Below are 27452 nucleotides of genomic sequence, written 5' to 3'. Positions count from 1 at the left end.
ATCTTTTCTTCTTCCTAAGAGTTCCTTTTAGTGTCCTCTGCTCAATAGGTAATTCATTTCCTTTTTGAGGGTGAAGCAATCTTTGGTAAGATGTCTAGAAGCTTTGAGGTGAGCACACCACTTAGATTTATCTTTACATCCTGATGCTTTCTTGTTTTTCTTGGGTCATTTCTTCCTTGTCCCCAAGATCCTTCATTTCATAAAGAAAAACTGAAACATTAATAGAAAACAATAGTTAGATATCTTGGGATAATCTTCATCTTCCTTTTCATCCTCTAGATAATTAAATCTATGATTCTCAGTTCTTGATTATGGTTTAGCTTTGTAAGATTTTGTGGAAGAAGATTCGTTCTTCTAGTTAGGATAATCGTAGGATGTGTTCATCCTCTTATGGATCTTCTTGTCTCTTTCTAGTATGATGAATCTTGGAGCTGTATTCCTTACTTCATCTCACTTCTTGCATAAGGTCATGACAGGATCCTCATGGAATGTAAAATCTTTCTTCCGCCCCATCTTGAAGGCTTTTATGGTTGTTGTAACATCTAAATGTGGGATATCTAGGACTTCGTTCCTGAACCTGCCAACATAATCCTTTAAGGAGTCCTCATTACCTTGGGCTTCACTATAATGATCACTTGTTGGTGTTTCAAAGGTTCTACTACAAGAAAAGTGGTTATTATACAAGTTAATTAGATGGGAGAAAGAAGTAATAGGTTAAGGATGAACATTTAAGAACCATTTTAGTGCAGATCTTGTAAGGGTTAACAAAAACCCTTACATAGATAAGCCTCCTTAAGATATTGGGGGAATGGGACAATCTCCACGCATTCCCTATGTTGGACTACATGTTCCACGTGATCCTTGGTTCTATCATACATCTTCATGTTGGGAATATGGGACCCTTTTGGAACATCGATATAGTAGATGGGAGATGCGAATGTTGATACTAAGTGGCTGACATGTGACGCTTGTGGTATAGGTTGAATCATTCCTAGTATATTTGAGATCATATCTCTCAATTGTATGATTTCTTTTCCATTATTGGAATTATCCCCACATTTTGGCTCTTAGACGGGATGTTGTATATCTCTCAAAGATGTTGGGAAACATGACCTATTATAATGGGAGTTATACCATCTATGAAAATTAGGGCCAGTCTTGGGATCATGTACCCAATTTGACGTTCTAAAGGTGCACAAGATTCGAAGTGCAAGATCTTGGGTTGTAATTCTTGATTATCCCTACAGGATGTTAGTTTGACGAAGATGTGAAGTGGATTTTCTGGGAACCTCACATTCTTTCTTTGAGGGATAACAATAGGTGGATGGGGAAGGTTTTGACTAGTGGAAAACAATGTTGAGTATGAAAAATAGACATTTTTGTGTGAAAAGTGCAAATGATTGAAAATCATAGAAAAGCTTTTTGAACAATCTTAATAAGTAATAACATCACTTGGATGGGATTGAGCCAAATTGTTGTGGTAAAAAATCACATAATTAATTTAGTAACCAATTAAATTAGTAAGTGTGGTGTGATGTTTAGGTCAAGATTTTAAGAAAGCAAAATTGTTGACGATCTTGAAGTATGCTGAAGATCTTGGATGTGCCCAAGATCTTAGTCATAAGACAGTAATATTAAGATTTACCATAAAGAAATTCAACTAAAGAATGTTTACAAAAGGTTCTTAAATCCAAGATAAAAGTACGTGTATACTTGGATATTGGGACAAAGGATCCGATACCAACTTATAATGTCCCAAAAATACCGATTGAAAACTTCATTTTTAAATAAGTTAAAACCATTCCTTTATTGTTCCAAAGATGATAAGAGTCAAAGTATTCACAAAATATCAGAGTAATTCGTAAACATTAAGTTCGAAACAAATCTCCAAGGGATGTAGTGTGATAGAGCTAGGCCCTTCCTTTTAAAACCATAAGTACCATAAACATTTTAAACATAAATCATAAGCACAAAGCTTAGTGAGTTCCTGAAAATACCACATACCATACTAATCAATGGGCCCAGCCCTGGGGTTTATTCCAACCCAACATACAATCATGGGCCTAACCCTAGGGTATGTTTCAACCCAATACATATCAATGGGCCCAACCCTAGGTATATTTCAACCCAATACAAATCAATAGATCCAACCCTAGGGCCTAGCCTTGGGGTATATTCCAACCTAATACATATCAATGGTGGGCCCATCCTTGAGATATATTTCAACCCAAACATACATGCAAAAGTCACAAAGGCGATTAGCATTCTACACATACAATCTAGTGTGCCAACATTCATGCCTTCGACGCACAAGTACATCAAGAAGCCTCACCTTGATTGGTAAACGAATAGATCTCACACATGAGTTGCTGATGCTAAAGTCCCTCCTACTGAACATATCCACAAACCAAACTCTAACTAGCAATTAAGGTAAATGCTCCAACTTAGCAATTCCAAATAGCAAGATAAATCTTCATTTGGGTAAAATACCATTTTGCCCTTCTAAGTCCTAAACCCATCATAGTTGAACAAAAGTCAAACTAGTCAAAAAGTCAAAGGCCAACCTTTCGTTAACTTACGCACGGCGTACGTCTTACTCTATATAGGGCGTGTAGTCTTATCCAGAAAATGGGCAAGAATAAGGCTGTGCTGGGCATAGCCCAGATTACTCCCCGCATACGACGTCCTTTGACAAACCTTATTTTAAGCACTTAATACATTAAGAATTTTCACTCAAAGCTTATATCTTGTTCCTAATAGCTCCATAATGGATAAAGTTTCCAACTTTATCCATTAGGATGGTCCAAACAATCAAGATCTAGTATTGAAACCTCAAAGGGACCAAACAAGAATCTTTCTCGTCTTAATCCATTAAGTCCAAGTCTCCAACCTTCAGATCTGAATTAATATGATGTTTAGATGGATAAAATTTCCAACTTTATCCATAACAAGGTCACAAACTTTCAAGATCTAAACTTGACCATAAAGTGGCAAATGTGACAAATAACTAGATCTGTGAAACCAATGAGCAAGTTAGAATCTTTTTACTCACAATCGTCCATGAATGATGTAATCTTGCTGGATCTATACTTGAACTCTTCTTCTATACATTTTGCCACCACCTTGGTCTTCAAGATTCATCTTTCTAATGGAGAAATAAGCTCATAAATGATGTGAAGGATCAAAAATAAGTAAGAGGAGGCTTGGGTTTCTCAAGGAATGATCTTAGTTAATGGAGGCTGGTCATGAGAGAGTTTCCCACAAGTTAGAGCCCTTAAATAGGGATCAAAACCGAAGAATTAGGGTTTTGATATGCCCAGATTACGCCCTGTGTATCTCATTAAAAACGCGTTCCTCAAAAGTAATTTACGCCCGACGAAATTTTTTGTTATGCCATGTGTAGCAGCTATGCCCTACGTAGAAAAAAACCCACAATTTTCACTTCAACTTAAAACAACCATAAATTCTTCATTTCAACTACGATTTCATTGTTCTTTATATAAACGAAAAGGTATTGAAGAGCCCAACAATTCTATCTAATTATTTTTTACTTAAAACATAATGAACTACAATCCTTAATTCATGGAAGAAGTCTAAAACATCATTTTTCCCATTTTACCCTTTGACCCCATAACACAAACCAATCGCTTGGATCATATAACCAATATTATCAACATCCAATAAGGTCTAAAACTTATTCCCTTGAAGCCCAAAGCCTTTACTTGATCCATTTATAGACCAAAATCCTGAAATAAGAACTTTTTCAAAACAGGATGTTACAATATATTGACTTTCTTAAACAGTTTTCTAAATATTATAATTTTCTTCCCTGGATCTTGGGTACTACCAAGATACTTGGCAGATTTCAACCCTTGAATTCAAAATATTTTATTTTAAGCATCAAACCACACTTTACAAATTTGGTTACAAAATTAGCTAATCAATTTTGACCAAAATAATAATCTTTTTGTAATGCCCCAAATTTCAACCCCAATTTTTTTTTTTTTAAAACTTTAAGTATTTATTTAATTCATAACTACAAGATCTTAAAACATTTATTAGAGTATCATTAAAAGTTAGCAAGTACACAAGTCCCCTGTTAGGGCTAGGATCTTAGAACTACGATTAGGGTCCTCAAACCTTAGGATTCGAAACATACTTCAAGATCCTGACTATTATTTTCCAGATATTTATAACGATTATACACTTTATTATCTCTGTCATGTGCAGAAATAATCATTCAAAGATTTACACTCAACTAACAGTTGTCACAACCATGCAAAAGACCCGGAAGACCAAGTCAAGCAACGTCTATAAGTTGATCTCGGAGGATTCCAGAATTCTCAGAGTTCTTGTTATTAGCTTTAAACTATAGAAATCACTTGTATTCATCATACTACACACGAGACTTAGCAGAACAACAACACTTGTACTTAATACTCTTTACATTTTCTCTATAATCGACAATTTCAATCAATAAAATCATCAAGGCAGGTGATCATTATCACCTCCCAAGGTTTTATGTTGGACATCCTAGCAAGGATCAAGGGCTTTCCTTGTAAACAACTTGTGTCACTTTGATAAACATTTTATACTTTCATTGTTCTGAACATCACAGCCTCTCATACACTTTGGTTGATCCTTGCTTGTTCATATTTTGACCAAAACAATTTGGCGCCCACCGTGGGGCCATGGTGTTCAAAATCCTTAAAAAAACCATGTCTACTCAATCAAATCTATCCTCTTCCTTGATTCCACCCATTTCCTCCAAAAACCTTCCACCATCGCTGACTGGAGCTCCTAAAAACATCGAAGAAAAACACCTCTCTGGTCGTTACCCCAGGACTACAGGATCATCCTGTGTTGATTTCTAACAACGAAATCTTCGCTATAATAAAGAGGCTAGAATGACAAGTAACCCAACAGTAGGAGGATAACAGGACAGTTCTTAAGGAAGTGGAAAAAACGAGGACATAAATCCACAAGCCTCGGGAGGCAGCGCCCTTGATCTTGCTGATGGGTTATGAGCATTCTAACACCCCTTAGTGTACATGCAACCCTAGAAAACCTTGGATCTATGTTTGTCAATACATGCAAAATATGATTTCCAAGGTTCAAAATCCTATCTAGCATACATGGGGAACTTTTGACATAAAAGATGGCTAGAATACATACCTTGTAGTTGATTTGATTCCTTGAAAACCTTGAGATCCTAGCACCCCAAGTGTGATGCCTCAAATGTTTCACACAACACCAAGTGCTTTGGAATAACTTTGAGAGAATGTAGAACACTTGAAAAAATCGGCTTGCCCTCTCTATCTTGCTTCTAGTGTCGATTTTGTTGAGCTTCATATCGTTTATATAGTGTGTTACAATTAGGGTTACACCATGTAAACCCTAATGTAACATGGCTCTTCATTTCCATGACCCATGGGTTTGTAACTCCCATGGAGCATCCATGGAGCATCCTATGGACCTTAGCCCAACTTGATAATCCATGGAGCATCTAGCCCACTATACAAGTTATGGATAATTTACATAATCAACCCATATATTTAATTAGTCTTCTTTTGATCACTTAATTAATTCCAAATTAATTCTTGATCAATACTAATTAAATAATACTATTAATATATTAGAACTTATAATATATTAATAAACCATAAGAGTTATTTCTCTCATTTATTCTATCCAAATGCATGATGCCATGCAACCCAAATGGACTATGCTGGGTGGGGTAAAGTACATACCAAATATAGTTATGGACTTAGACACCTTATCCAACACTTGCAGCCCAAGATCCTGAACTTTGATAACCCGAGATCCTCAGTGGTTCATCACAAGACAAGATCCTCAATACTGACCTTTATTCCCGCTTGGGGCACGACTCCGAGAAACCATGCCCACATGACCCAGGATCCAAATGTAACCTTTGTTACTTCCAGTAACAAGGATCCTGGTAACCCGCTTAATTATAATATCTTTACTACTAACTCAATGGATCTTGATATAGGTTTAAACCCGATCATGGATAAAGAGCTACAACAACTTAGACAAATGATCTCAAGTCTACCCGGAATAGTTCAACCTATACCGAAAGTATCCCCCACAAGCCATAGGATCTCCAGATTCGTTCCAACAATAGCTGACACAGAAGTCCCGAAGCGCTTTCGGACCCCCATCATGAAGCCTTACGACGGAACTACGGATCATGAGGAGCACGTGGCACAATATAGGGAAAGGATGGAGATCATTCCTATCCCCACTCACTTGAAAGAAGCTTGCATGTTCAAGGGTTTAGGTTCCACCCTCATAGGATCAACTCTAAAATGGCTTCTTAACGTTCCTCCTTATTCGATTACATCATTTTCTAATTTGATTAATTTATTTAACAATCAGTTTTCTTGTAGAAGAACATTCGAAAAGACCACTAGTGATCTCTATCAGGTGGTTCAGGATACTAAGGAATCCCTTAGGAGTTTTGTAAACAGGTTCGGAAGGGAAGCTCTGAGTATCCCTAACATCGACATGGCAACTGAAGATGAAGCCTTTAAAATGGGCTTAAAGAAGGATTATCCCTTTTATGAAGACCTCATAATTATTGCATGCAAGAGAATGGACGAAATCAGAACCTGTACACTATGGTTCATCAGGCTCGAAGAAGATAAGGAGATCCAAAATAGGAGCAACCCACCAAGCTCTTATGATCACCCCAATAGGAAGGCTGATTCCTTAGCCCCAAGATCCTATAAATCAAAACCTTATTGCAAACCAGACCATCACAGGGTTAATACCCTTGAAGATGAGGGAGAGGAAGAAGATTTTTCTAAGATTATTGACTATTGTTTTTCTATGGATATTTTAAGTGTAATATTTTCTACGCAGGATCTTGGAGACAAAGCAAGATGGCCAAGAAAAGGAGAAAAATCCACCGCTTGGAAAGACAAGTCCAAATGGTGCGCATATGATGATGACTTTGGTCACATCACAAAGGATTGCATAGCTCACAGGAAGGAGATAAGCTATCTCCTAGGCAAAGTATACCTTTAACAAATCCTTGGAAGAAGAAAGGAGAGATCCAAAGAAGAAGACCAGGATCCTTGTAAGATCCTCGACAGACCTGGATCCCCCTGTCGATGCCAAGGTAATCAATGCGATCTCTGGGGTCTGACATTTGTGGTACCTCTTACTTTGCAGCAAAGAGGCATCCCAAGGTATCCAAATCAGAGAAGTAAAAAGGACCACAAAAGAACACATCGATCACAAACAAAAAGGAGATCACCTTCGACGAAGCGGATAGACAAGATGTCCAGGATCCTCACCATGATAGATTATTGATTACTCTCTACATCCCCAACCATTTCGTCTGAAGGATCCTCGGCTAACATCATACTCTTGGACGCATTGCATAGAATGAACATCCTGGAGTCTGAGATAGTTGCAAGATCCTTAGTGATGATTTAATTTAGCGGCGAAACCAAGCACACCATCGGCGAGATAAAGCTACCAATCTACATAGACGGGGTAAACTCTGTACAACATTTTTGTGTAATTGATACATTATCCTATTATACTGTTATACTAGGTAGACCATGGATCTACAAAATGAAGGTCGTTTCATCGACGTATCATCATTGCGTAAAGATGCCCACCCTATGGGGGACAATGAAGATCATAGAGGACCAACAAGAATCCAAGGAATGCTACAAGACTTTGATGAAATCTTCAACAATACCACGAAAATCATAACAATTAAGGCAGGGGGAACAAGACATGCCAGAAGCAAGAGTGCAAGATATAAAAGACATGCCCCTGAACCTTGAGGATCCTGAAGCCAAAGTTCTTATAGGATCCTCAGTGCCTGAACAAGTCAAACATGATCTCATAAAGCTCCTCAAGATAGAAGCAAGACGTTTGCATGGAAGCATGAGTTCATGAAAAGTATTGATAAAACCATAATAACCCATAAACTTAACATCGAGCCATCTTTCAGGCCGATACACCAAAAGAGAAGGAAATTTGCACCAAAAAGAAACCAAGTTATACAAGAAGAAGTAGAAAAACTTCTCAAAACTGGCTTGATGAAGGAGATAAAATTCCCAATATGGCTAGCTAATGTGGTCGTGGTACAACAGAAGAACGGTAAATGGAGAGTGTGTGTAGATTAGACGGATCTTAACAAGGCTTGTCCTATGGATCCTTTCTCTCTACCACACATAGACTCCATGATAGATGCAACAATAGGTCATGAATTACTAACATTTATGGACGCATCAAAAGGATTCCAATAGATCCAGATGGAACCCTCTGACCAATAGGACACAACGCTTATAACTTCAACAGGTATCTACTGTTACACTGCCATGCCATTTGGTCTTAAAATGCAGGTGCAACGCACCAAAGTTTGGTCAACAAGTTGTTCAAAGAGAAACTGGGGGGCACCATGGAAGTCTACATCGATGATATGGTGGTCAAGTCCAAAAAAGCTGAGGATCACCTCAAGGATCTTGAAGAAGCCTTTGACATCCTGGACCAATATAACATGAAGCTGAATCCCTCCAAGTGCCTCTTTGGGATAATATCGGGTAAGTTCTTGGGATACATGGTAACCAAAAGAGGACTCGAATCAAGCTCGGAGCAAATCAAGGCCATCCTTGATCTAAGATCACCATCCTTGACAAAAGATATTAAGAGACTAATAGGAAGAGTGGCAACCCTAAACAGGTTCATCTCAAGATCCTCAGAAGGATGCAAGCCTTTTTACGACATCTTGAAGAAGAACAAAAGATTCGAGTGGACCCAAGAACATGAAGATGCTTTCTAGGAACTTGAAAGATATTTGAGTTCACCACCCCTATTGGTAAAACCATTGGACCGGGAACCACTCCTTTACCTCTCAGTATCCTCGAATGTGGTAAGTGCAGTATTAGCTAAGGATCTCAATAGGGACTATCATCCCATCTACTATGTAAGTAAAAGTCTCTTGGATCCTGAGACCAAATATTCCCACCTTGAAAAACTTATACTTGCATTAGTAATAACCTCAACTAAATTAAGACATTATTTCGAAACACACTCTATAACTATAAGAATTAAGTATCCCATTGATATTGCTATGAGAAAACTAGAAATGTCAGGAAGGATGGCAAAGTGGTCCGTGAAGTTAAGCACATATGACATAAAATACGAACTAAGATCTGCTATAAAGTCCCAAGCATTGGAAGAGTTTGTGTTTGACTTTAGAGATGATCTAAGAGCCGAAGTCGAAATAGAAGCCAAACAACTTCTAGAAGAAGAGAACATGGGAAGATCTCTTGAAGATTGAATTGGTTGAGCTATTCACAGATGGACCATCAAACTAAAGAGGAACTGGATTGGGGATCATACTAAAATCGCCACAGGGGGACATTCTGCCCCAAGCAATCAGTTGTGAGTTCAATGCAAACCAACAATGAAGCAAAATACGAGGCACTAATCATGGGACTAAAGCTAGCCAAAGATATTGAAATCAAGGATCTTAAGGCATTTGTCGATTCCTTATTATTAACTAACCATTTTAATGGATCCTATGTAGTAAAAGGAGAGAAACTAGCACTATACCTCCAGATCCTCTAAAATCTGGCCTCAGAATTCTCAACATTTAGCTTAAACAGGCTCCTAGAGAAGACAATGCTGAAGTAGATGCTTTGGCCAATCTAGGATCTTCCTTAAGGATCCCGCTAGAAATTAGGATCCCGATAACCCACATATTGATCCCAACAATTTAGGATCCTGCCAAGAGAGTGAAGGATCCCGACAATCACATAGAAACTACCGACGTCGCTACAATCAAAGATCTTGATTTGATGATTCAACACCAGGATCCTAACATCAAGGATCTCTTTCCAACCTTAGAATCCTGGATCCAACCCATTATGGAATACCTCCAGAATGGAACCATCCCTAAGAAGAGAAAATCGAAAGGGCATTCAGAACAAGGAACTCAAGGTTTGTTATAATCCATGGTAAATCATACAAAAAATCCATAGTAGGTCCATACCTTAGGTTCCTAGAAGATCATGAAGTTGCAGAGGTCCTAAAAGATATACATGAAGGAGACTATGACAACCACACTGGGGGAAGATCCTTATGCTCCAAAGTGTTGAGGATAGGATACCATTGGCCAACCATGAAGAAATATTCCTTCCTTCATGCCCATAATTGTGATTCTTGTCAAAGACATAACAACATATTGCATCAACGAGCAGAACCTATACATCCTATCATCCCTTCTTGACCATTCATGAAATGGGGAATTGATATAGTGAGTAAATTTCCAGTAGCTCCTGGAGGAAAGGTCTTCATGCTAGCGATGGCTGGCTACTTCTCAAAATGGATAGAATTCGAAGCCTTCGTCCAAGTAAGAGAAAAAGAGGTAGTTTCCTTCATCAAATGTAACATCTTGACCAGATTCGGGATCCCTGCCGAAATTATATGCGACAATGGATCCCAATTCATAAGCAAAAGGACAAGGGACATTTGCACAAGTTAGGGAATCAATATGGTAATGTCTTCTCCTATAAACCCTCAACCCAACGACCAAGTAGAATCCAACAACAAAATTATAGTCAACAACTTGAAGAAAAGGCTTGATAAGAAGAAAGGAAGATGGACAGAAGAACTTCCTTTCGTATTATGGGCAGATAGGACCACTTCCAAGGTAGCTACGGGCCAAACCCCATACTCATTAGTGTTTGGAACAAAAGCAATGATTCCCACTGAAGTGGGGATCCCAACAGCAAGATACCTACTTCAAAACCAAGAAGACAACAATAGGATCCTGGCCTAGGATCTTGACACTATATATGAACTTAGGGATCTTTCCAAAATCCGTATTGTTACTCATCAACAGAGGATCACCAAGGCATACAAAAAAAATATAAAAGTCAGAAGATTCCAACTAGGTGACTTGGTACTAAGGAAAACATTCCAAAATACCAAGGATCCTAGTGCAGGTAAACTGGCACCTAAGTGAGAAGGGCCATATCTCATAGATGCCAAAGTAGGAAAGGGGGCATATTGGTTGGCCACCCTAGATGGAAATATCTTGCCAAGATCCCGGAATGTTATACATCTCAAAGCCTATTTTGTGTAAGTAAGGTTAGTCGTTTCCCAACACACTTAAGGTACACATGCTATCTACATTTTACCCTTTATTTTTATAACTATCTATTCTCTTCAAATACCATTACTAATTTAAGCATTGGAGGGGCATTAGCTAGGTTAACACTCACCCCCAGCCGATGTTTGCTACATGTAGGGATGTAAGGATCCCGAATTATAAGGATCTTGATGGATGAATATTCAAGGATCTTGATCTCTAAGGATCTTGACAGATGAATATCTGAGGATCCAGACGTTGAAAAGACCACTGACATAAAAGAATTCCATGACTGCAAACATCCGACAATTCACAATATGAATTTCCTAAGAATAGAGACTGACCATCTCTCCTACGACTAAGGGTACTTAATCCCCTCTAAGGTTTAAAGAGTTAATTACCTCTTTCACACGAGTTAAGTTTTATACACCTCGCTTGGATTCACATTATCTAGCTATGGGATACGAATAAGGGGATCATTTCACGTTTCAGTGATTTGGCAACCCTCTTATTTCTGAACATAAGTTAAGATCCTAAAGTTGAAATCTAAAGTTTATAACATTTTCATGTTATCTTAAGTTGGGATCCTCCCCATATAATTCCTAAGGTTTCTAACATTGACATGTTATCTCAAGTTGGGATCTTCCCTAGATAATACGCAGGGTTTATAACATTTTCAAGTTATCTTAAGTTGGGATTTTCCCTAGAAAATAAATAAGATTTATAACATTTTTATATTATCACATGATTTGGGATCCTCCCTACAAATCTACTAAGTTTGGAATTTTTCCTAAAGTTCTTCGAGAGTTATGATACCAACACATTGCTTGAGGATGGGATACTCCCTAGAAAATATGTAACATTTGTTGCAGCATAATGTTGCAATAGTTACTTTAGTTATTTTCCAATTTATATCCGTTTCCAGTTGATTCCTAGGGAAAGATCTTCCTCAAAGATTACCGAGTTAAAGACAATCAAGGATCCTTCTATCGATGAACTCTGTGATCCTATAGAATTGTTTTTCACTTCCCCGAAAAGTGAGTCCCAATGGTCATAAAGTCCAAAGATGCTCTGGTTCTATCTATCCTTATTTCTTATTGAAGACTTATCCTAAGTAGAACCCCACTATTTTGGGATCCTAATTGGAATACTAACTGATTTCAGGTTATTTCAGGATCCTAAGAATTCTTGTAAACTCTGGACTACTTAGGATCCTGATTGTAAAAATCCTTGAAAATCCTACTACTACAACCACACAAGTTAATCAAACATGCAAAGAAATATTAAACAACCATAGCATTAAAGGGTTGCCCACCAACCCCACAAAAAAGGAAATAATAATATTGTCTTACATCACAAAAGAAACCATAAACTACTTAAACCAAATTTTTGCATGCCTAAACCGTCAGTTGGTTATCATCGCCGGTGTTCTTCTTTTCTACCTCACCCACCTTTGACAGTTGCTCTTCAGGATCATGATTGGTATTCAAGAGCTTACTAGTTAACTTGGCCAAAGCTTCACGCCACCTCGTCAGATCCTAGGATCCAATATTGGCAATATCCTGAACTAACTTGATCTTGATTTCCCAAACAGCTATGGCACCACTGAACTCTACCTCCGCAATCACCTCCTCCATCTTAGCGACATGCTCTTCCTTTTTCTTAGCCTACTCTTTTCACAACACCTCGACCCTCTTGATGAGATCTTCATTTGTTGCCTTCCACTCATTCTCTTGCTCCTTTAGAACTCACTCAGCCTCCTTAGCCCGGATCCTTAAATCAACTACTAACTGGGAAACCTGAGCAAATACCTGAAATAAGCATGTCGATAGTAAAAGCAATTAGGAATCAAAAACTAATTTCACACGAACACTTACGACTTAGGAAAAGGAAAACAACTTTTGAAGTGCCTCCTTGGCTCCGAGATTCTCTAGATTCAGATCCGTGGCCTCTGAGGTCTTCCTCTTATGGGAACTTGGGTTCTTCATGGTAAGATCAATATGATATTTCTTAATAGAAAGAGGCAAGGATTTTTTCTCTCTCTTGACTACGATCAGGCCGCTGGACATATTGTCCTCGAGATCAGACAGAGTAAATCGAGCGTTGGAGCGAGTAACCTTGGACCCTACACATCGCATAAGATCCTCATTATCTCGGGATACTCATTAATTCAGGATCGTCATTGATTCTAAACTATCACAGGCAAGATAAGGATTCTCACCAGTAGCCATTGACACAGTGGTGGAGGAACCTTCTTGAAAACTAGAGGAATCGAACTTGACAGACCTATCAATTATAGAAACATCGAGAAGCTTCTCTATCTTCTCTTCGTTATACTCAAGAGGGATGAGTTCTTCAAACTTGAAAGCTGCAAAATATCATACAAAGTGATGAAATGTGAATTCCAGGATCCTCAGTACAAGGAAAAATTATTCCTACCTTTTTTAACCCGGGTTTTCGGTAGGGAATCCCCACCAAGGATTGAATCACATCTCACAAAGAAGTATTTCTACTTCTAAGCACCGTCATTATGTTTTGTTTTCATAATGAGAGGGGATTTGTGTGGTTTGAGCCTAAGAAGAAAATGATAGCTTTCATAGGTAGTAAGATCATACACATGAGCCAACTCAGCTAGACCTATATCTAAATCTTTGGACTGGTTCCGTTTGTCAAACAAGAACAAGATCCTCCAAACAATACGCAAAGCTTGGATGTAGGAGACTGGGGTGACGTCAGAGAACTTGGAGATGATCCCGGAAAAGGGGTATTTCAGACCCAAACCAAAGGGGTATTCTGGAAAGCAAACCCAAGAGGTGGAAGCAAAATTAGGTTGGTTCTTTGGATCAAAGGGTTTGAAAACAACATCATTGGAGAAAGCGCCGAATGTTTTCAACGACACGATATCGTCCTCATCAAAAGAACAGATCTCATCGTATGATAGGATCTTTTCGTCGACGATATCAACCTCAAAAGGAGCAAGGATGTTCGTACGAGATATGGACATTTTCTTGCCCATTGTTAGTGAAAAGAAAACTAAGGAGATGAAGTGAGAACTGAACCTTCAAAGAAGACTGGTAAACTCGTAGATGAAAGCTAAAAGACACGGGGAAGAATAGCCCTAATCGATTTCCTCTATTTATGATGATGGCAGAAGAAAGAGAAAGGTCGATTTGACCAGTTATGATGGTTTTTGAACGGATAAATTCTATCTGTTAGGGTTTAAAATTCAAAACCCCTTATCATATTTGTTTCTTGTTATTTTTAAATTATCCCTTTAAATTTTGGCAAACTAACACTAAAACATTTCATAGGAATAATTTGGGGACAAATGTTAGGGATAGGATCTCAAAACTATGATCAGGATCCCAAAGATACTTTAGGATCCTGACTATTATTTCCCAAATATTTATAACGGTTATATACTCTATTATCTCACACATGTGCATAAATAATTAGTCAAAGACTTACTCTCAACAAATAGTCGTCACAACCATGCAAAATACCTGAAAGACCAAGTCAAGTAATGTCTATAAGTTGATCTTGGAGGATTCTAGAATTCTTGGAGTTATTGTTATTAGCTTTAGACTATAAAAATCTCTTGTGTTCATCACGCTACACACGGGACTTAGCAGAACAACAAGACTTGTACTTAATATTATTTACATTTTCTCTGTAATCAACATTTTCAATCAATAAAATCATCAAGGCAGGTGATCATTATCACCTTCCAAGGTTTTATGCCGAAGATCCTAGCAAGGATCAAGGGCTTTGCTTGTAAACAACTTGTGTCACTTTCATCCACATTTTATACTTGCATTGTTCTGAACATCACAGCCTCTCATACACTTTGGTCGGTCCTTGCTTGTTTATTTTTTGACCAAAACATCCCCCATTGATGCGATGCAATCGAGCCTTGCCCCTCCTTTAATATAAGAAAACCTGAAACATGCGAACCACAAATCGTAATCACAATTCTTAGTGTGTTCCCCAAAATACCACATACAACACAACACAAATAAACAACTATGGGTTATCAACAGCTCTAAGGACTATCAGCCGTCCCAGTGGGCTAGCAGCATGCCCGGTGGGTTACCAGCAACCCTGGAGATTATTAGCAGTCTCAGTCATATATAAACAACAAAACACAATAATAACAGCTAGACCTAGCTGGTCATCACAAATACAACGGTTCTACCATATAGGCTCATACAAACATGCGAGAGTCACAAAGACAACTAGCATCCTACAAACATAATTTAGTAAGCCGGCATTGGTGCCTTTGACTCATGAGCACTGGGACAAGACTCACCTGAATCAAAGAACCTTGAGACACTCTGACACGATCCTTTTTCTGCACTACTCGCACCTGGGAATCCACTAATACCAGAACCAGATAAAATGTTAATTAATAACCTAAAACCCTCAAGTTTGACCCTTGGTAAAAAAATCAAAGGTTAACGGAAGACAAAGTCAATAAGTCAAATTTAGGCTGAGTACGCCCAGTTTACTTAGCTCGTAGCATGACATACTCTCCATCAAGAATCGCGACCCCATACGAGGTCGCGCTGCGTACCCAAACGTACGCCCAACATACTCGACCAAAAGATAGTTTTCCGTTAAGTGCTTACTTTCTTAAGTCCTTTCGTACAACACTTAGATCTAGTCCTACAACATCATTCTAATTCATAAAGTTTCCACCTTTATTACTTTCCATGTCTATAAAAAGGTCAAAAATCCAAAACCATAACTTATTAATTCTTTAAGACATCATGACACTTTCATGGAAGGTATAGAAGGATCAAGATCACATTTTTATGGATCCTAAAATATCCATAATGGATAAAATTTTCAAATTTATCCATTAGAATGGTCCAAACCACCAAGATATAGCCTTTAAGCATCAAAGTGACCAAAAGTGCATCTTTTTCAACTTAATCCATTAAGTCCACATTTCCAACCTTCATATCTGAATCACAATGATGTCTAGATGGATAAAGTTTCCAACTTTATCCATAACAAGGTAACAAACTTTCAAGATCGAAACTTTATGCACTAAAATGACCAAAAGCCCATTACATCCAAAACTAGTTAGATCTAACACATGCATTATCAATATTCAAACTTTATAACTCTAGAAGATAGATCAAGGTGAACAAAGTCCAGATCTACAAGCTCCAATGCAGCCAACACTTCTCTAAGAAGTTCCTTCTTCTCCAAGGTGCACCATGCATACTCTAAAGAACTCAAAACACCTTTTTTAGCTCACAAGGCTCAAATAGGGTTAGGGTTTCATGGAAGGGGTGTTGGAGGGATGGATGCTGAGAATGGAGTGGGTTTGAGGGAGTTATGGAGCTTAAATAAGGCTTAAACCATGAAAATAGGGTTTGAGCACTGATCGCATACACCTAGCGTACTCAGGGTGCCTCAGTATGGCCAACGTACTCCCCTTTGTACACCCAATGTACTTAACTTAACCCCAAACTGACCAAACTTCAAACGGGCATAAATTCTTCGTTCCAACTACAATTTTGACGTTCTTTATATTCACGGAAAGGTATTGAGGAGCTCTACAACCCTATCTAATTACATTTGATTTAAAAGACATCAAACTAAATCCATAATTCAAAAAAGATTTCTAAAACACTACTTTTTCCCAATTTACCCTTTGACTCCAAAGCGCAAACCAAACTATTGGATCACATATATACATTACCTATATCCAAATAGCCCTAAACCTCTCTTCCCCCAAAGCCCGAAGCCATATGATACTTCATCTTCGGGTCACGACCTCGAATTGTGAAATGATTCGAAACAGGGTGTTACAACTCTCCCCACTTAAAGTAGATTTTGTCCTCGAAATCATTCCTTACTATCTCCTCTGCCGAACCCACCGATCCTATCTGAACTCCCTGAATCACGAAGATGACTGGGAAAGTTACCTCACTCCAATAACCATCCACACTTACTACTGTCAAACCCAAAATAGCAAAAATCACAAGCCCTAACGGAGAATGAACCTCATATTTGCTCTAAGCCTACGAGTGTCCAACCGCTAAGCCTGAAACTGAAAAACTTGATTGATGTCTAACTCCCAAGAAGGCAAAACCACTCCAAACCATTTCCATAATGACTCAACTTCATATCCCGAACTGCACAACCCTATCCATCCTGAACAAATTCACAAATACCCAGAACATATATATGCCCTGACCACTTATCCGTACTGAAAAATCCTCATCGAAAACATAGTCAGTTCCAAACTAAAAAAACTGAATAGGTACAAGTCGTCATGGTGTATCCACCAACATGACTCCATTAGTCATTCACTCCCAATGAAGGATAACTTAACCAACAAATGTTCGATGATCACCAAGTCCGCTTAACCCCAACGATGGCTACAATTGAACCGAGTTCTAACATGACATTGGCCCTAACCCAGCCAGGTGATGATCTAAATCATCCTAGAGAATTCCACGAGCCAAGTCATAAACTTCCGTTACTGTTACCACCGCCTACACACCTAGTGAATGCTACGGCTGCTCTGCAGTCTTATAACACTTCCACAACCGCATCCTATCCTAGTGAATGCTACGACTGCTTCATAGTCTCACATCACTTCCAAAACCACACACTAACCTGGTGAATGCCACAGCCACTTCATAGTCTTACGTTACATTCAGAACCACACACTAACCTGGTGAATGCTACGACTGCTCTGTAGTCTTACATCACATTCACAACCACACACTAACCTAGTGAATGATACGGCTGCTCCGCAGTCTTACATCACATTCTCAACTACACACTAACATGGTGAATGCTAAGGCTGCTCCGCAGTCTTAAATCATTCCCACAACCACAAAGTAATCAAAAACACTACAAGTGAAAACCTTGCCTACCGAACTCTATCAGGTGCTAGGGTCGTGCTTCAGACCCCAAAGCCTTCATCAGACAAGAACATGCAGAGAGGTCCTAATGCAACCCTTAACCTGAACCTAACAATGAATCTATATCATCTGCTCCGATGCTCATCACTAACCAAAAAACACTAGTTATTGCTTAACTCTAAACCCTATCACAACCAGAACTGGTTCTCTAGTTTACTGGCATTCCTAGTTAATCCTTAATCAAACCATATCTTACCCACACCACTCCATTATCCGTTCAAGGCCCCTCCGGCCAAACGGTAGTCTGCTCCACGATCATAATCCCAACCTATCTTGGATTCTTTCCAATCTCAAGGAATCCTGGCGCTCCCTCCAGATATAATGACCCAAAACTCTAACATGGGCACACATTCTAAAGTGGCTCACACTTGGAACTATTCCCAGTAGCCCCAAGTGACCATCCTTCACTTAGATTCATCAACAATCTAATAACTTTATAATCATTGAATTACCTAGACATCCCACAATATTCCTACCTAATTACCACCACATTGAGCTTACTATACTAAGATCCCATGATCAAACGATATCGGGTGCTCACACCCCAAACTAGATGAAGTACTTTACTACTCTCGACCAAGATTGCCGTATCCCAAAATACTTTCCCTTGATACAATTCCACATCCTTCTACAATCCAAATTGATGACATGGAACCTAAAATACCACAAATGGAGATAAATAATCACTTCAATGTTCTTCTTACTACCAAAACAAACCAGAGTCTGTTATAGACCATAAGTCCACAATCTAGCAATTCAGGGCAACATACCCAGAATCCATGATATACCATAACAGAACATGATGATTGATTGTCACGATCATTTCCCTTCAAGTATATAGCTCAAAACCTTCGAAGCATCCCCACCCATTGACGATAAATGAGGACAACCAACGATCGAGAATACGCTGACAACAACTCGATAATCCAAAGTTTTCTACTGAACTAAACTCATGCAAGACTACATATACCTAATCATGAAGGTTATTGACAGATCGTCTACTGCTTATCTTAGACTATAGGTAGCAATCTATACCTTGCTGACGAATCCTTCAAAAATTGATATTCAACTCGAGCGACCCAAACGGTTCATGACCTCAACATCAATGATCCCGAAAGAACCACTGAGTACAACAAGCTCCCTAACCAACAAATTTCTGCTGCAAAAACAACTTGTGTATTCTTGATCTCATACAACAAAGGTTAAATTGCTTTACACCCTGTCTTGACCACATCTTGAATCAAAGCGTTGCATATGCGGACCACAAATCCCTATAACCCATTCTTTTGAAGCCGCAAACCCATACATATCGATGATCTTTCAAATAGCAAGCTCAATTCCCCCCACTTCGGTTCGAACTATCACCAACTGACATTTCCGACAAATCCCACTCAAACCAACTCAGCCAAATACATATCATCCCTGACTCTGGGAATGTATAACACAACACAATATAATATCACAGATAAAGAACCAACAACTTAAAGACATTCCGAATCTCAAATGGTGACAGAAACTTTCCAGATCTAACTGCCTCTACCATCAAGAATCCGAAGCAAATGCACAAGTAATAACTCTAATAACCCATTCATAGAATTGATTCTCTATCTAATAACAATTAGACTACCAAAAACTTAGCCTATGATTCATGACCTTCACTCCATCGTGAGACGCAATCATACAACATGCGTCATCATCCTCAAAGTCAAGACACAACAAAAGTTGTCGTTCCTGATTCACTTTTCCTGATCATCTACAACAACCTGCCAGAACACGCTCTAACTAAACTCAAGGAATGCATACCCCTTGTCCTCATCTTGTACACTCTCCACGAAAATGACTCTCCTTCCACACATGATAAAAAATTGGAAGAGCATAATCCTCGCCAAAGAAAATGACATCATATGCCATTGGCCGATCGATTGATCTTAAGATTTAATTCCTCAAGCTGCTCATCCCAATTGCTTCCTCATTGAGTTCCACGATTCAGACTGACACTACGTCAAGTAGGGTCCCTAAGACCTCGAAATTGAATACCCATCTAGGTCTACACCATTCAATCCCAACTTACATAGCCACTAAGGCCCAAACAATCATCCAACCCATCTTCTTCCTAGACAACCATAACCAAAAAGCTGATAATACCTAAAATGTTGCAACAGATTCATGGTGCCAAACCATGTTCCTACCCTCAAACCGCTCCTTAGAATTTTTGGGACTTTACTTGATTCGAGTACGAAACTTGTGCTTCCAGTAGTATGGGCTCAATACTACCTTCCATACCTATCCTTACTTTCATCAGAATCACCCCGAATCCTCTAAGTCACTTCCTCATAATGATATCCTCCCAAAATATGCTAAACAGCTCATCATTCGCACTGAATTGCTTCCTAGGCTCTCCTAGGATTACCACCTTATCCCGTCATCAGTTGCTGAAGGACCTCTATTAATGTTAGTTAACTACTTCACATATACAATTACTTGGAACAAAGCATAGATAATCCTTCGACTAAAAGACTCAACCCTAAAATGGTTACACTAAAATAAGATCTGTGTAATAAGGCCAATGCAACCACTTTCAGATTATTTGACCCTCACTACATGTAACTTAAAATATTCATGGGCTAGCTAACTTACATTAATATGAGTCCTACAAAGCACAAAGCAAGCATCATTCAAGCATCTAGTACTAAAAGCATCACATATAAATACAGTCCTACCTCAAAAGCTCCTAAAGATCTCTAACCGTTAGCATACATAACTACCAGCTCGCACAAGAGGCATAAAGGCATCTCTCCTAATCAGACATCCTACCATGCAACACTGAGCACATCCTTAGCCCTAATATAGCATGCATTTATAATATACTCACATCAAACATTAATCATATAACACACTTGGGTATTTTGGGAAATACTTATTTGTGCTCGGCTGATTGCACACATTGCACCCCTTTTTATTTTAAAAACATTCTTAAATAATCAATTTCTTTTGGAAAATTTTACCAAATCCTCACTTTGAGTTCAAGAGTATGTTTGAATCCCTCAAACCAAGGCTCTGATACCAACTTGTAATGCCCCAAATTTGAACCCAAAATTTTTGATTAAAAGTTTAAGTATTTATTTAATTCACAAATACAAGATCTTAAAATATTTATCAAGAGTATCATTAAAATTTATCAAGTACATAAGTCCCCCATTGATGCGATGCAATTGAGCCGTGCCCCTCTGTAACGCCCATGTTTCAGGGTAAGCCTTAGTAAGATGATGTAATAGATAGGGTCAACCACTGTATCTCATTTTGAAGTAATAAAGAGGAATTATGTGAATATTATGTGAATTATGTGCTTATATACTTGTTTATAATGATATAATAAATTAAGAATGACAATAAGCGCCAAAAATAAAATGTTAGATAAACCCAATATCGATGAAGAAAGTTGTAGTGGTCGTGACAAGGATTCCGGACATATAAAGAATGCCAAAATCCGAGTTATAACGAAGAAGTTATGGCCTGTCGAAGTTTCGCGACAAAACTGGCATGGCACTGCGTGATGCAAATAGTGAATTTACGATAGAAGTCTTTTTAGCCGTAGCAATCTAAACAAAATTTGTAGTATACATTAAACCGAGAGCGTGCATATAAAGAACGCCCAAATCTGACTTCGTATGAGGAAGTTATGATTTTTCTAAGATTTGGCATAACATGCACAACCCGGAATTCAAATTTTAGATCAAACGGTTTTTGGCCAACGCAACCTAAATTAGAATGGAGATCTCAGTATTAGTAGCGTAACAATAAAAAGACAGATGAAAACGGACGTCATATGAGAAAGTTATGAGTTTTTAACGGACTTTTCCTATCGCGGCCTGTTAAAAATCAAAATTTAAAAATAAAGTCAAAATTACCCGACGGAGTCTAAACGAAAGTTGTAAAGTACAATCCCACCTACGCGTGAATATAAAGAACGTCAAAAATGGAGCTCATATGCGAGAGTTATGATTTTTAGAAGTTGAGAATGAGCTGTTCAAGTTTGGCTGACGTAGCGCAATCCCTCGTCGTAGATTTCTCCCCATGGCTAGTCACCAGATGGTGACATGTGGCATGGACTCGGTGAGTAAGGTCACTGACTCGGCGAGTTGGGCTGTTTCTCAGCCTATAAATAGAGGCGTAAACCCCCTCCATTTCTCACACCTCTCCCATTCTTTCTTTTATCTACACTCTCTCTAACTTCCCCAAACCTCCCAAAGCCTAGGGTACCTCCCTAGCACTAGAAGGAAGCCTCGGAGCACCCAAAGGCTCCAAGAAAAAGAGTTTTTCGGTTTGGAACTCTATCCGCACAGAGCCCAATTTTCAAGAAAACCTCCCGGTTTCGTCAAAATGAAGTGCTGTCTGAGTTGGAATCACCACCTTATCAAGTGAGTGTATAGTCACTTTCATCTTACCCATAGATATTTTGTATAAATTACGTGCTATGTGTATATATATTATCTGTTTACTTGAGATCTATGCAGGATGAAAGATCTGAACCTCTTTCTTTTCAGATCTGAACTTTTTTCCTTTCAGATATAGACCTTTTCTTTCAGATCTAAACTTTTTCCGCCAGATCTGAACTTTTTCCTTCAGAACTAGACTTTCTCACTTCAGATCTGAACCTTTCGGATCTAAACCTTATATATGAATGATTTATACTTGAGATCTATACTGTATAGATCATATAAACTTTGTTTTCAGATCTGAACTATATATATATATATATATATATATTTATTTATTTATTTATTTATTTATTTATTTATTTATTTTTGTCAGATCTAGACCTTTTTCTTCAGATCTGAACTGCATATGTGTTTTTTCTTTGAGATCTATGTTGGGTGAAAGATTTGAACTTTGTTTTTCAGATCTAGACTATATATATATTTTATATCTAGAAATATGTTGGGTAAAACATAGGTAGACAAAATAGTCGATGTGTGATGAAAGAAAATGATGAGAGGCGTCGATGTTGATGCTGATCCAGTTATCTAGTGGAGTATAGATGACGACCATAGACTTTTCTAGGAAGTCTAGTGGAACGTTAGCAGGCTCGCAACCTGCAGGTGTTTGTGAACGAGGTGTTCACCGGTGTACTCCATCCCCCCATTGTTGCCTTACGAGCCTATATGGCTGAGGAATCCCCTTAGCAATAATGTCCATCCTGATGAAATTTTTTAGGACAGGTCCCTTATAATAGATGCTTTTGGGACGTAAAGTGAGGATAACGGGAATGGGTAATCGGGTTGAATAATTGTTGAAAATAATAAGTTTATTAATTGTGGGTTGAAAACCCTATATGCTCACCAAGATCCCCAGCCTGACCCACTTAGTTTCTTGTATTAAAGGTAGTGGAAAAAACGTAATTGGATGATCTGACGAGAGATTATGAATTTTAGGCCAGTAGAAATTAAATACGACCTATGTTGTTTTGAGGCCAATTATGCTTTATGGCCTATGATGTTATTGGTTTATGCTTTTGATTTGTATCGATGTTGATATCCCGAGTTTTGTAATATAATGAAAATACATTTCTTTAAGGAAATGATTTGATAAATCTTTATCAAATTTTGTTTTGGGAACAAATTCCAAAACACTTTTCTTTGAAAAATTACTCTAATTTTATTATAAAAGCATAAACAAAATCAGTCTTTTCTGGCCCTGAAATTGGGGATGTCACACGCTCCTTTAATAAACGAAAACCTGAAACATGTAAACCACAAATCGTAAGCACAAATCTTAGTGAGTTCCCCAAAATACCGCACACATCACAACAAAAATAAACAACTATGGGTTATCAGCAACTCTGGGGACTATCAGGCGTCCCAATGGGCTAACAGCATGCTCGGTGGGTTATCAGCAACCCTGGTGATCATCAACAATCTCAGTCATATATAAACAACATAACATAATAATAATAATATCTAGACACAACTGATCATCACAAATACAACTATTCTACCACACATGCTCATACAAACATGCGGGAGTCACAAAGACAGCTAGAAACCTACATACATAATTAGTGAGCCGTCATTGGTGCCTTCGACTCATGAGCACCGGGAGAAGACTCACCAGAATCGAAGAACCATGAGACACTACGACACGATCCCTTTTGTACACTGCTCGCACCCATGAATCCACCAATACCAGAACTAGATAAAATCTTAATTAATAACCCAAAACCCTCAAGTTTGACCTTTGGTCAATAGTCAACGGTTAACAGAAGACAAAGTCAACAAGTCAACTTCAGGTTGAGTTTTCCCATCGTACTCAACTCGTACGGATGGTGTACTCACCATCCAGAATCGAGACCCATACGAGTACGCATCGTACTCGAAGGTACACCCGACGTACTAGGCCAAAAGGCACTTTTTCCATTAAGTGGTTAATCTCATAAGTCCTTTCATCTAAAACTTAGATCTAGACCCACAACATCATTTTAAGTCATAAAGTTTCCAACTTTATGACTTTCCATGTCTAGAAAAAGGTCAAAAAATCCAAAACCATAACTTATTAATCCGTTAAGACATCATGACACTTTCATGGAAGGTATATATGTCACACCCCAAACCAGAACGGCGGAATCATTCGAGGGCGGATGACTTCATGTAGTATCGTAACAGTTGAATACATAGTAAAGAAAGTAAAACAACCATCATATATATAATTTAAAAGTTACATTGTTGAATGATACTTGTTTCAAAACAGATTAGAATATGATGACAAAATGAGTTTTAAACTGACGCCTTAGCGTCACTTCTCCAAAAGATGAAGTTTACCTGTATTACTGATTCCCTGAGAAATACAAGTAGATTTGAAAGAGTAGATCAGCATTTAAGCTGGTGAGTTCATAAGTATTTAATGTCAATGTTTGTATAAAATCGAATGAAATTGTTTGTAGATGTTTGAAAACTCCTAGAAAATCCCATATTTTCTACTAGTATAAAAGTAGTCTTTTACCAGGACCCGACTGTTTTTGAATGTTTGCTTCTAGAAATCCAATATTTTTCCATAAGTGTGTGGTAGTTTAAAAGTTCCAAAACTGTAATGCAATAGTGTTTTTCATGCCTAGAATAGTAGATTTATGTATGTATAAAATCACAAAGGCATTTGATAACCCCGTAAATCAACATGTTTTTAATACTCCATGTGAGTTTTATAGCCATGCTAGTGACGCAGACTGCCTGTAACAATGTTCTTCAGGCGTTGGAATGTTATGACGTTCGTCACCCCAGATCTGCCGGTCTAACTGTAGCTAACAGTTTAGGTGCGGGATTGTCAACCCCGTATAGATCGATACACAAGTATCACGCTCTCCCTACAAGAGATTATAGTATATAATACAAGACTTTAACTGCATACTTGAAAGTACGTGAAGTTGAATGTCTCACAAAACTTAGTATCAAATAGATTTACGTATGAAAAGTCCATTCGTTCTTGTATATGTGTTGGGATTAAAACCCTAATTGAGATTTGATGAACAAGATTCGAAAAATAAGAACAAACACAAATATGAAGATTATGTCGAATGATCACTCGATTTATTCAAATATGGGGAATAAATTATACTTTCAGCATAGACTAAAGAATCTAACACTACATAAGAAACCTCACGTGGCGGCTACATTTTGTCTCACTCTTAACCCTAATTGTGAATAATACATGACTATTTATAGGGAAAAGACAAGTCTTGGGCTTTTAACCTAGAATTTATCAAAGGGGCCCATTGCCATCATCCATGGAGTGCTTTGAAACCCTACAATCTCCCCCTCAAAGTATGGAATGGATGACAATGCTTTAACATCCAAAACAAGCATCTAGCAAATAAAAAGATTTGCAACGAGGAATATATGAAGCAATCCACGAATCTTGATTCTTTAATAGTGTTCAAACACGGGCTCTAGGATATATAAATCAAGCACTGAAGTAATGTCTTTAAACTTCATTTTCGAATGTAATCCCAAAGAATCTTCATGAAAACCAAACCAGCCATAAAAACCCATTTCAGAACAAAAAGACCGAATCACTTCTTGTCTTTGAAGAGCTCCCCCTCCAAGTCACAATGATCTTCAAATAAGCTAATGATATAAGCCATCAAAAATATCATGTAACAACCCAAACTTCAAGATTCATAACGCCACTTGATCGAGAAAATACAAGAAGTCGGAGAGATAACAAGTCTTTAGCAGAGCTCGATAAAGAACTTCCGCTGTAAAGGATACTTCTCTGTAAAAGCTTTAGCAAAGCTCGATGAAGAACTTCCGCTGTAAAAGCTACCTTCATAATTCTACCACAAGCTTTATAAAAAATCATCAACTTTGAAAAGTCACAAATTCAATTTCGAATGGCCATACCAAATTCTCCCCCGATTTATAATCAAAAACATGATTATAAAGCCTTCAAATGGTCATGAGAATGATCTTGAATGGATAAAAAAATTACTATGCTCCCCCGCGACAAAATGATATACAAAAAGAAGTATAAAATCCGAAAAGGTCTTGAAAAATTTGACGTTATCACGAAAAATGACTTTCCGAACCGCCAAGACTTGATGGAATCATTATTTTGCTGTTCACGAAAAAATATGAGCGTTAAAAAATCCAAAATTGTTCACCGGCCCTCAATGTAGTAAACTTTTCTGAATATTGGGCCGAAACTGTCACTTTCCAGAAACTCAGGGGCTGGAATGGGAATACAGCATCAATACACCCCTTCATTTGTAACAAAAACTGGAAATGGTCCAAAAATACCAGTGTGAAAACAACAGGGACCAAAAGTGCCAATTCACTGAAGTTTTAGGGACCAAAAATGAAACATTAAGTCTTCTTCCCCATTTTAATCAACCAGATGCAAATCGGACGTGAACTGTGAATCCAAAAAAAATTAAGTCCCATGAATCATTCGTTACGAGCACTGAGTTCGTTTGTAAGATGCGAATTAAGTTCGTCCTTATTTCCGATTGCGAGAGGAGAACTAACTTCGAGCCAATTTCAACTGCGAAATCATAGAAAACACCGACTGCGAGAACAGGTTCGCTTTCATTCTTGATGTGAATCTCAGTCAACCCGGAATCCATAGATATCAAGCGAATCTCATTCTATACTACCTCAACAAAAATGAGTGTGAGCCGAGAAGCACGAGCTTCAATAGTTCGTGTCGATTCTGTTCAATCCAAAACACCCATTTAAAGTGCCTGTGACCGGATGCGATCATTACAAGCTTCAAATATACCAACAACAAACTGTTAAGTCTGAAATTGTTCTTGATTTTTCCTTTTGAGTGGATATGAGTGCGAACCCAAAATCCAATTCCAAATCCGAGTCGATCAC

General features: G+C 38.2%; 1 protein-coding gene across 1 annotated transcript; it reads left to right on the top strand.

Annotated features, from left to right (window-relative positions):
• The first annotated feature begins 5907 nt into the window (after positions 1 to 5907).
• LOC145095976 (uncharacterized) lies at positions 5908 to 7050 on the top strand. Its single transcript, XM_079033775.1, has one exon. It carries the CDS (start codon positions 5908 to 5910, stop codon positions 7048 to 7050), a length of 1143 nt encoding a protein of 380 aa, XP_078889901.1.
• Positions 7051 to 27452: the final 20402 nt, after the last annotated feature.

Source organism: Lactuca serriola, chromosome 3 (assembly GCF_051521515.1).
Source record: "Lactuca serriola cultivar US96UC23 chromosome 3, Lser_US96UC23_V15, whole genome shotgun sequence".
Classification (NCBI taxonomy): domain Eukaryota; kingdom Viridiplantae; phylum Streptophyta; class Magnoliopsida; order Asterales; family Asteraceae; genus Lactuca; species Lactuca serriola.
The sequence above is the reverse complement of the archived record's forward strand: the minus strand, read 5'-3'. Positions and strand labels throughout refer to the sequence as shown.

Excerpts from the sequence above, each read along its gene's own strand:
- LOC145095976 (XM_079033775.1), top strand. The coding sequence starts at position 5,908 with ATGACCCAGGATCCAAATGTAACCTTTGTTACTTCCAGTAACAAGGAT.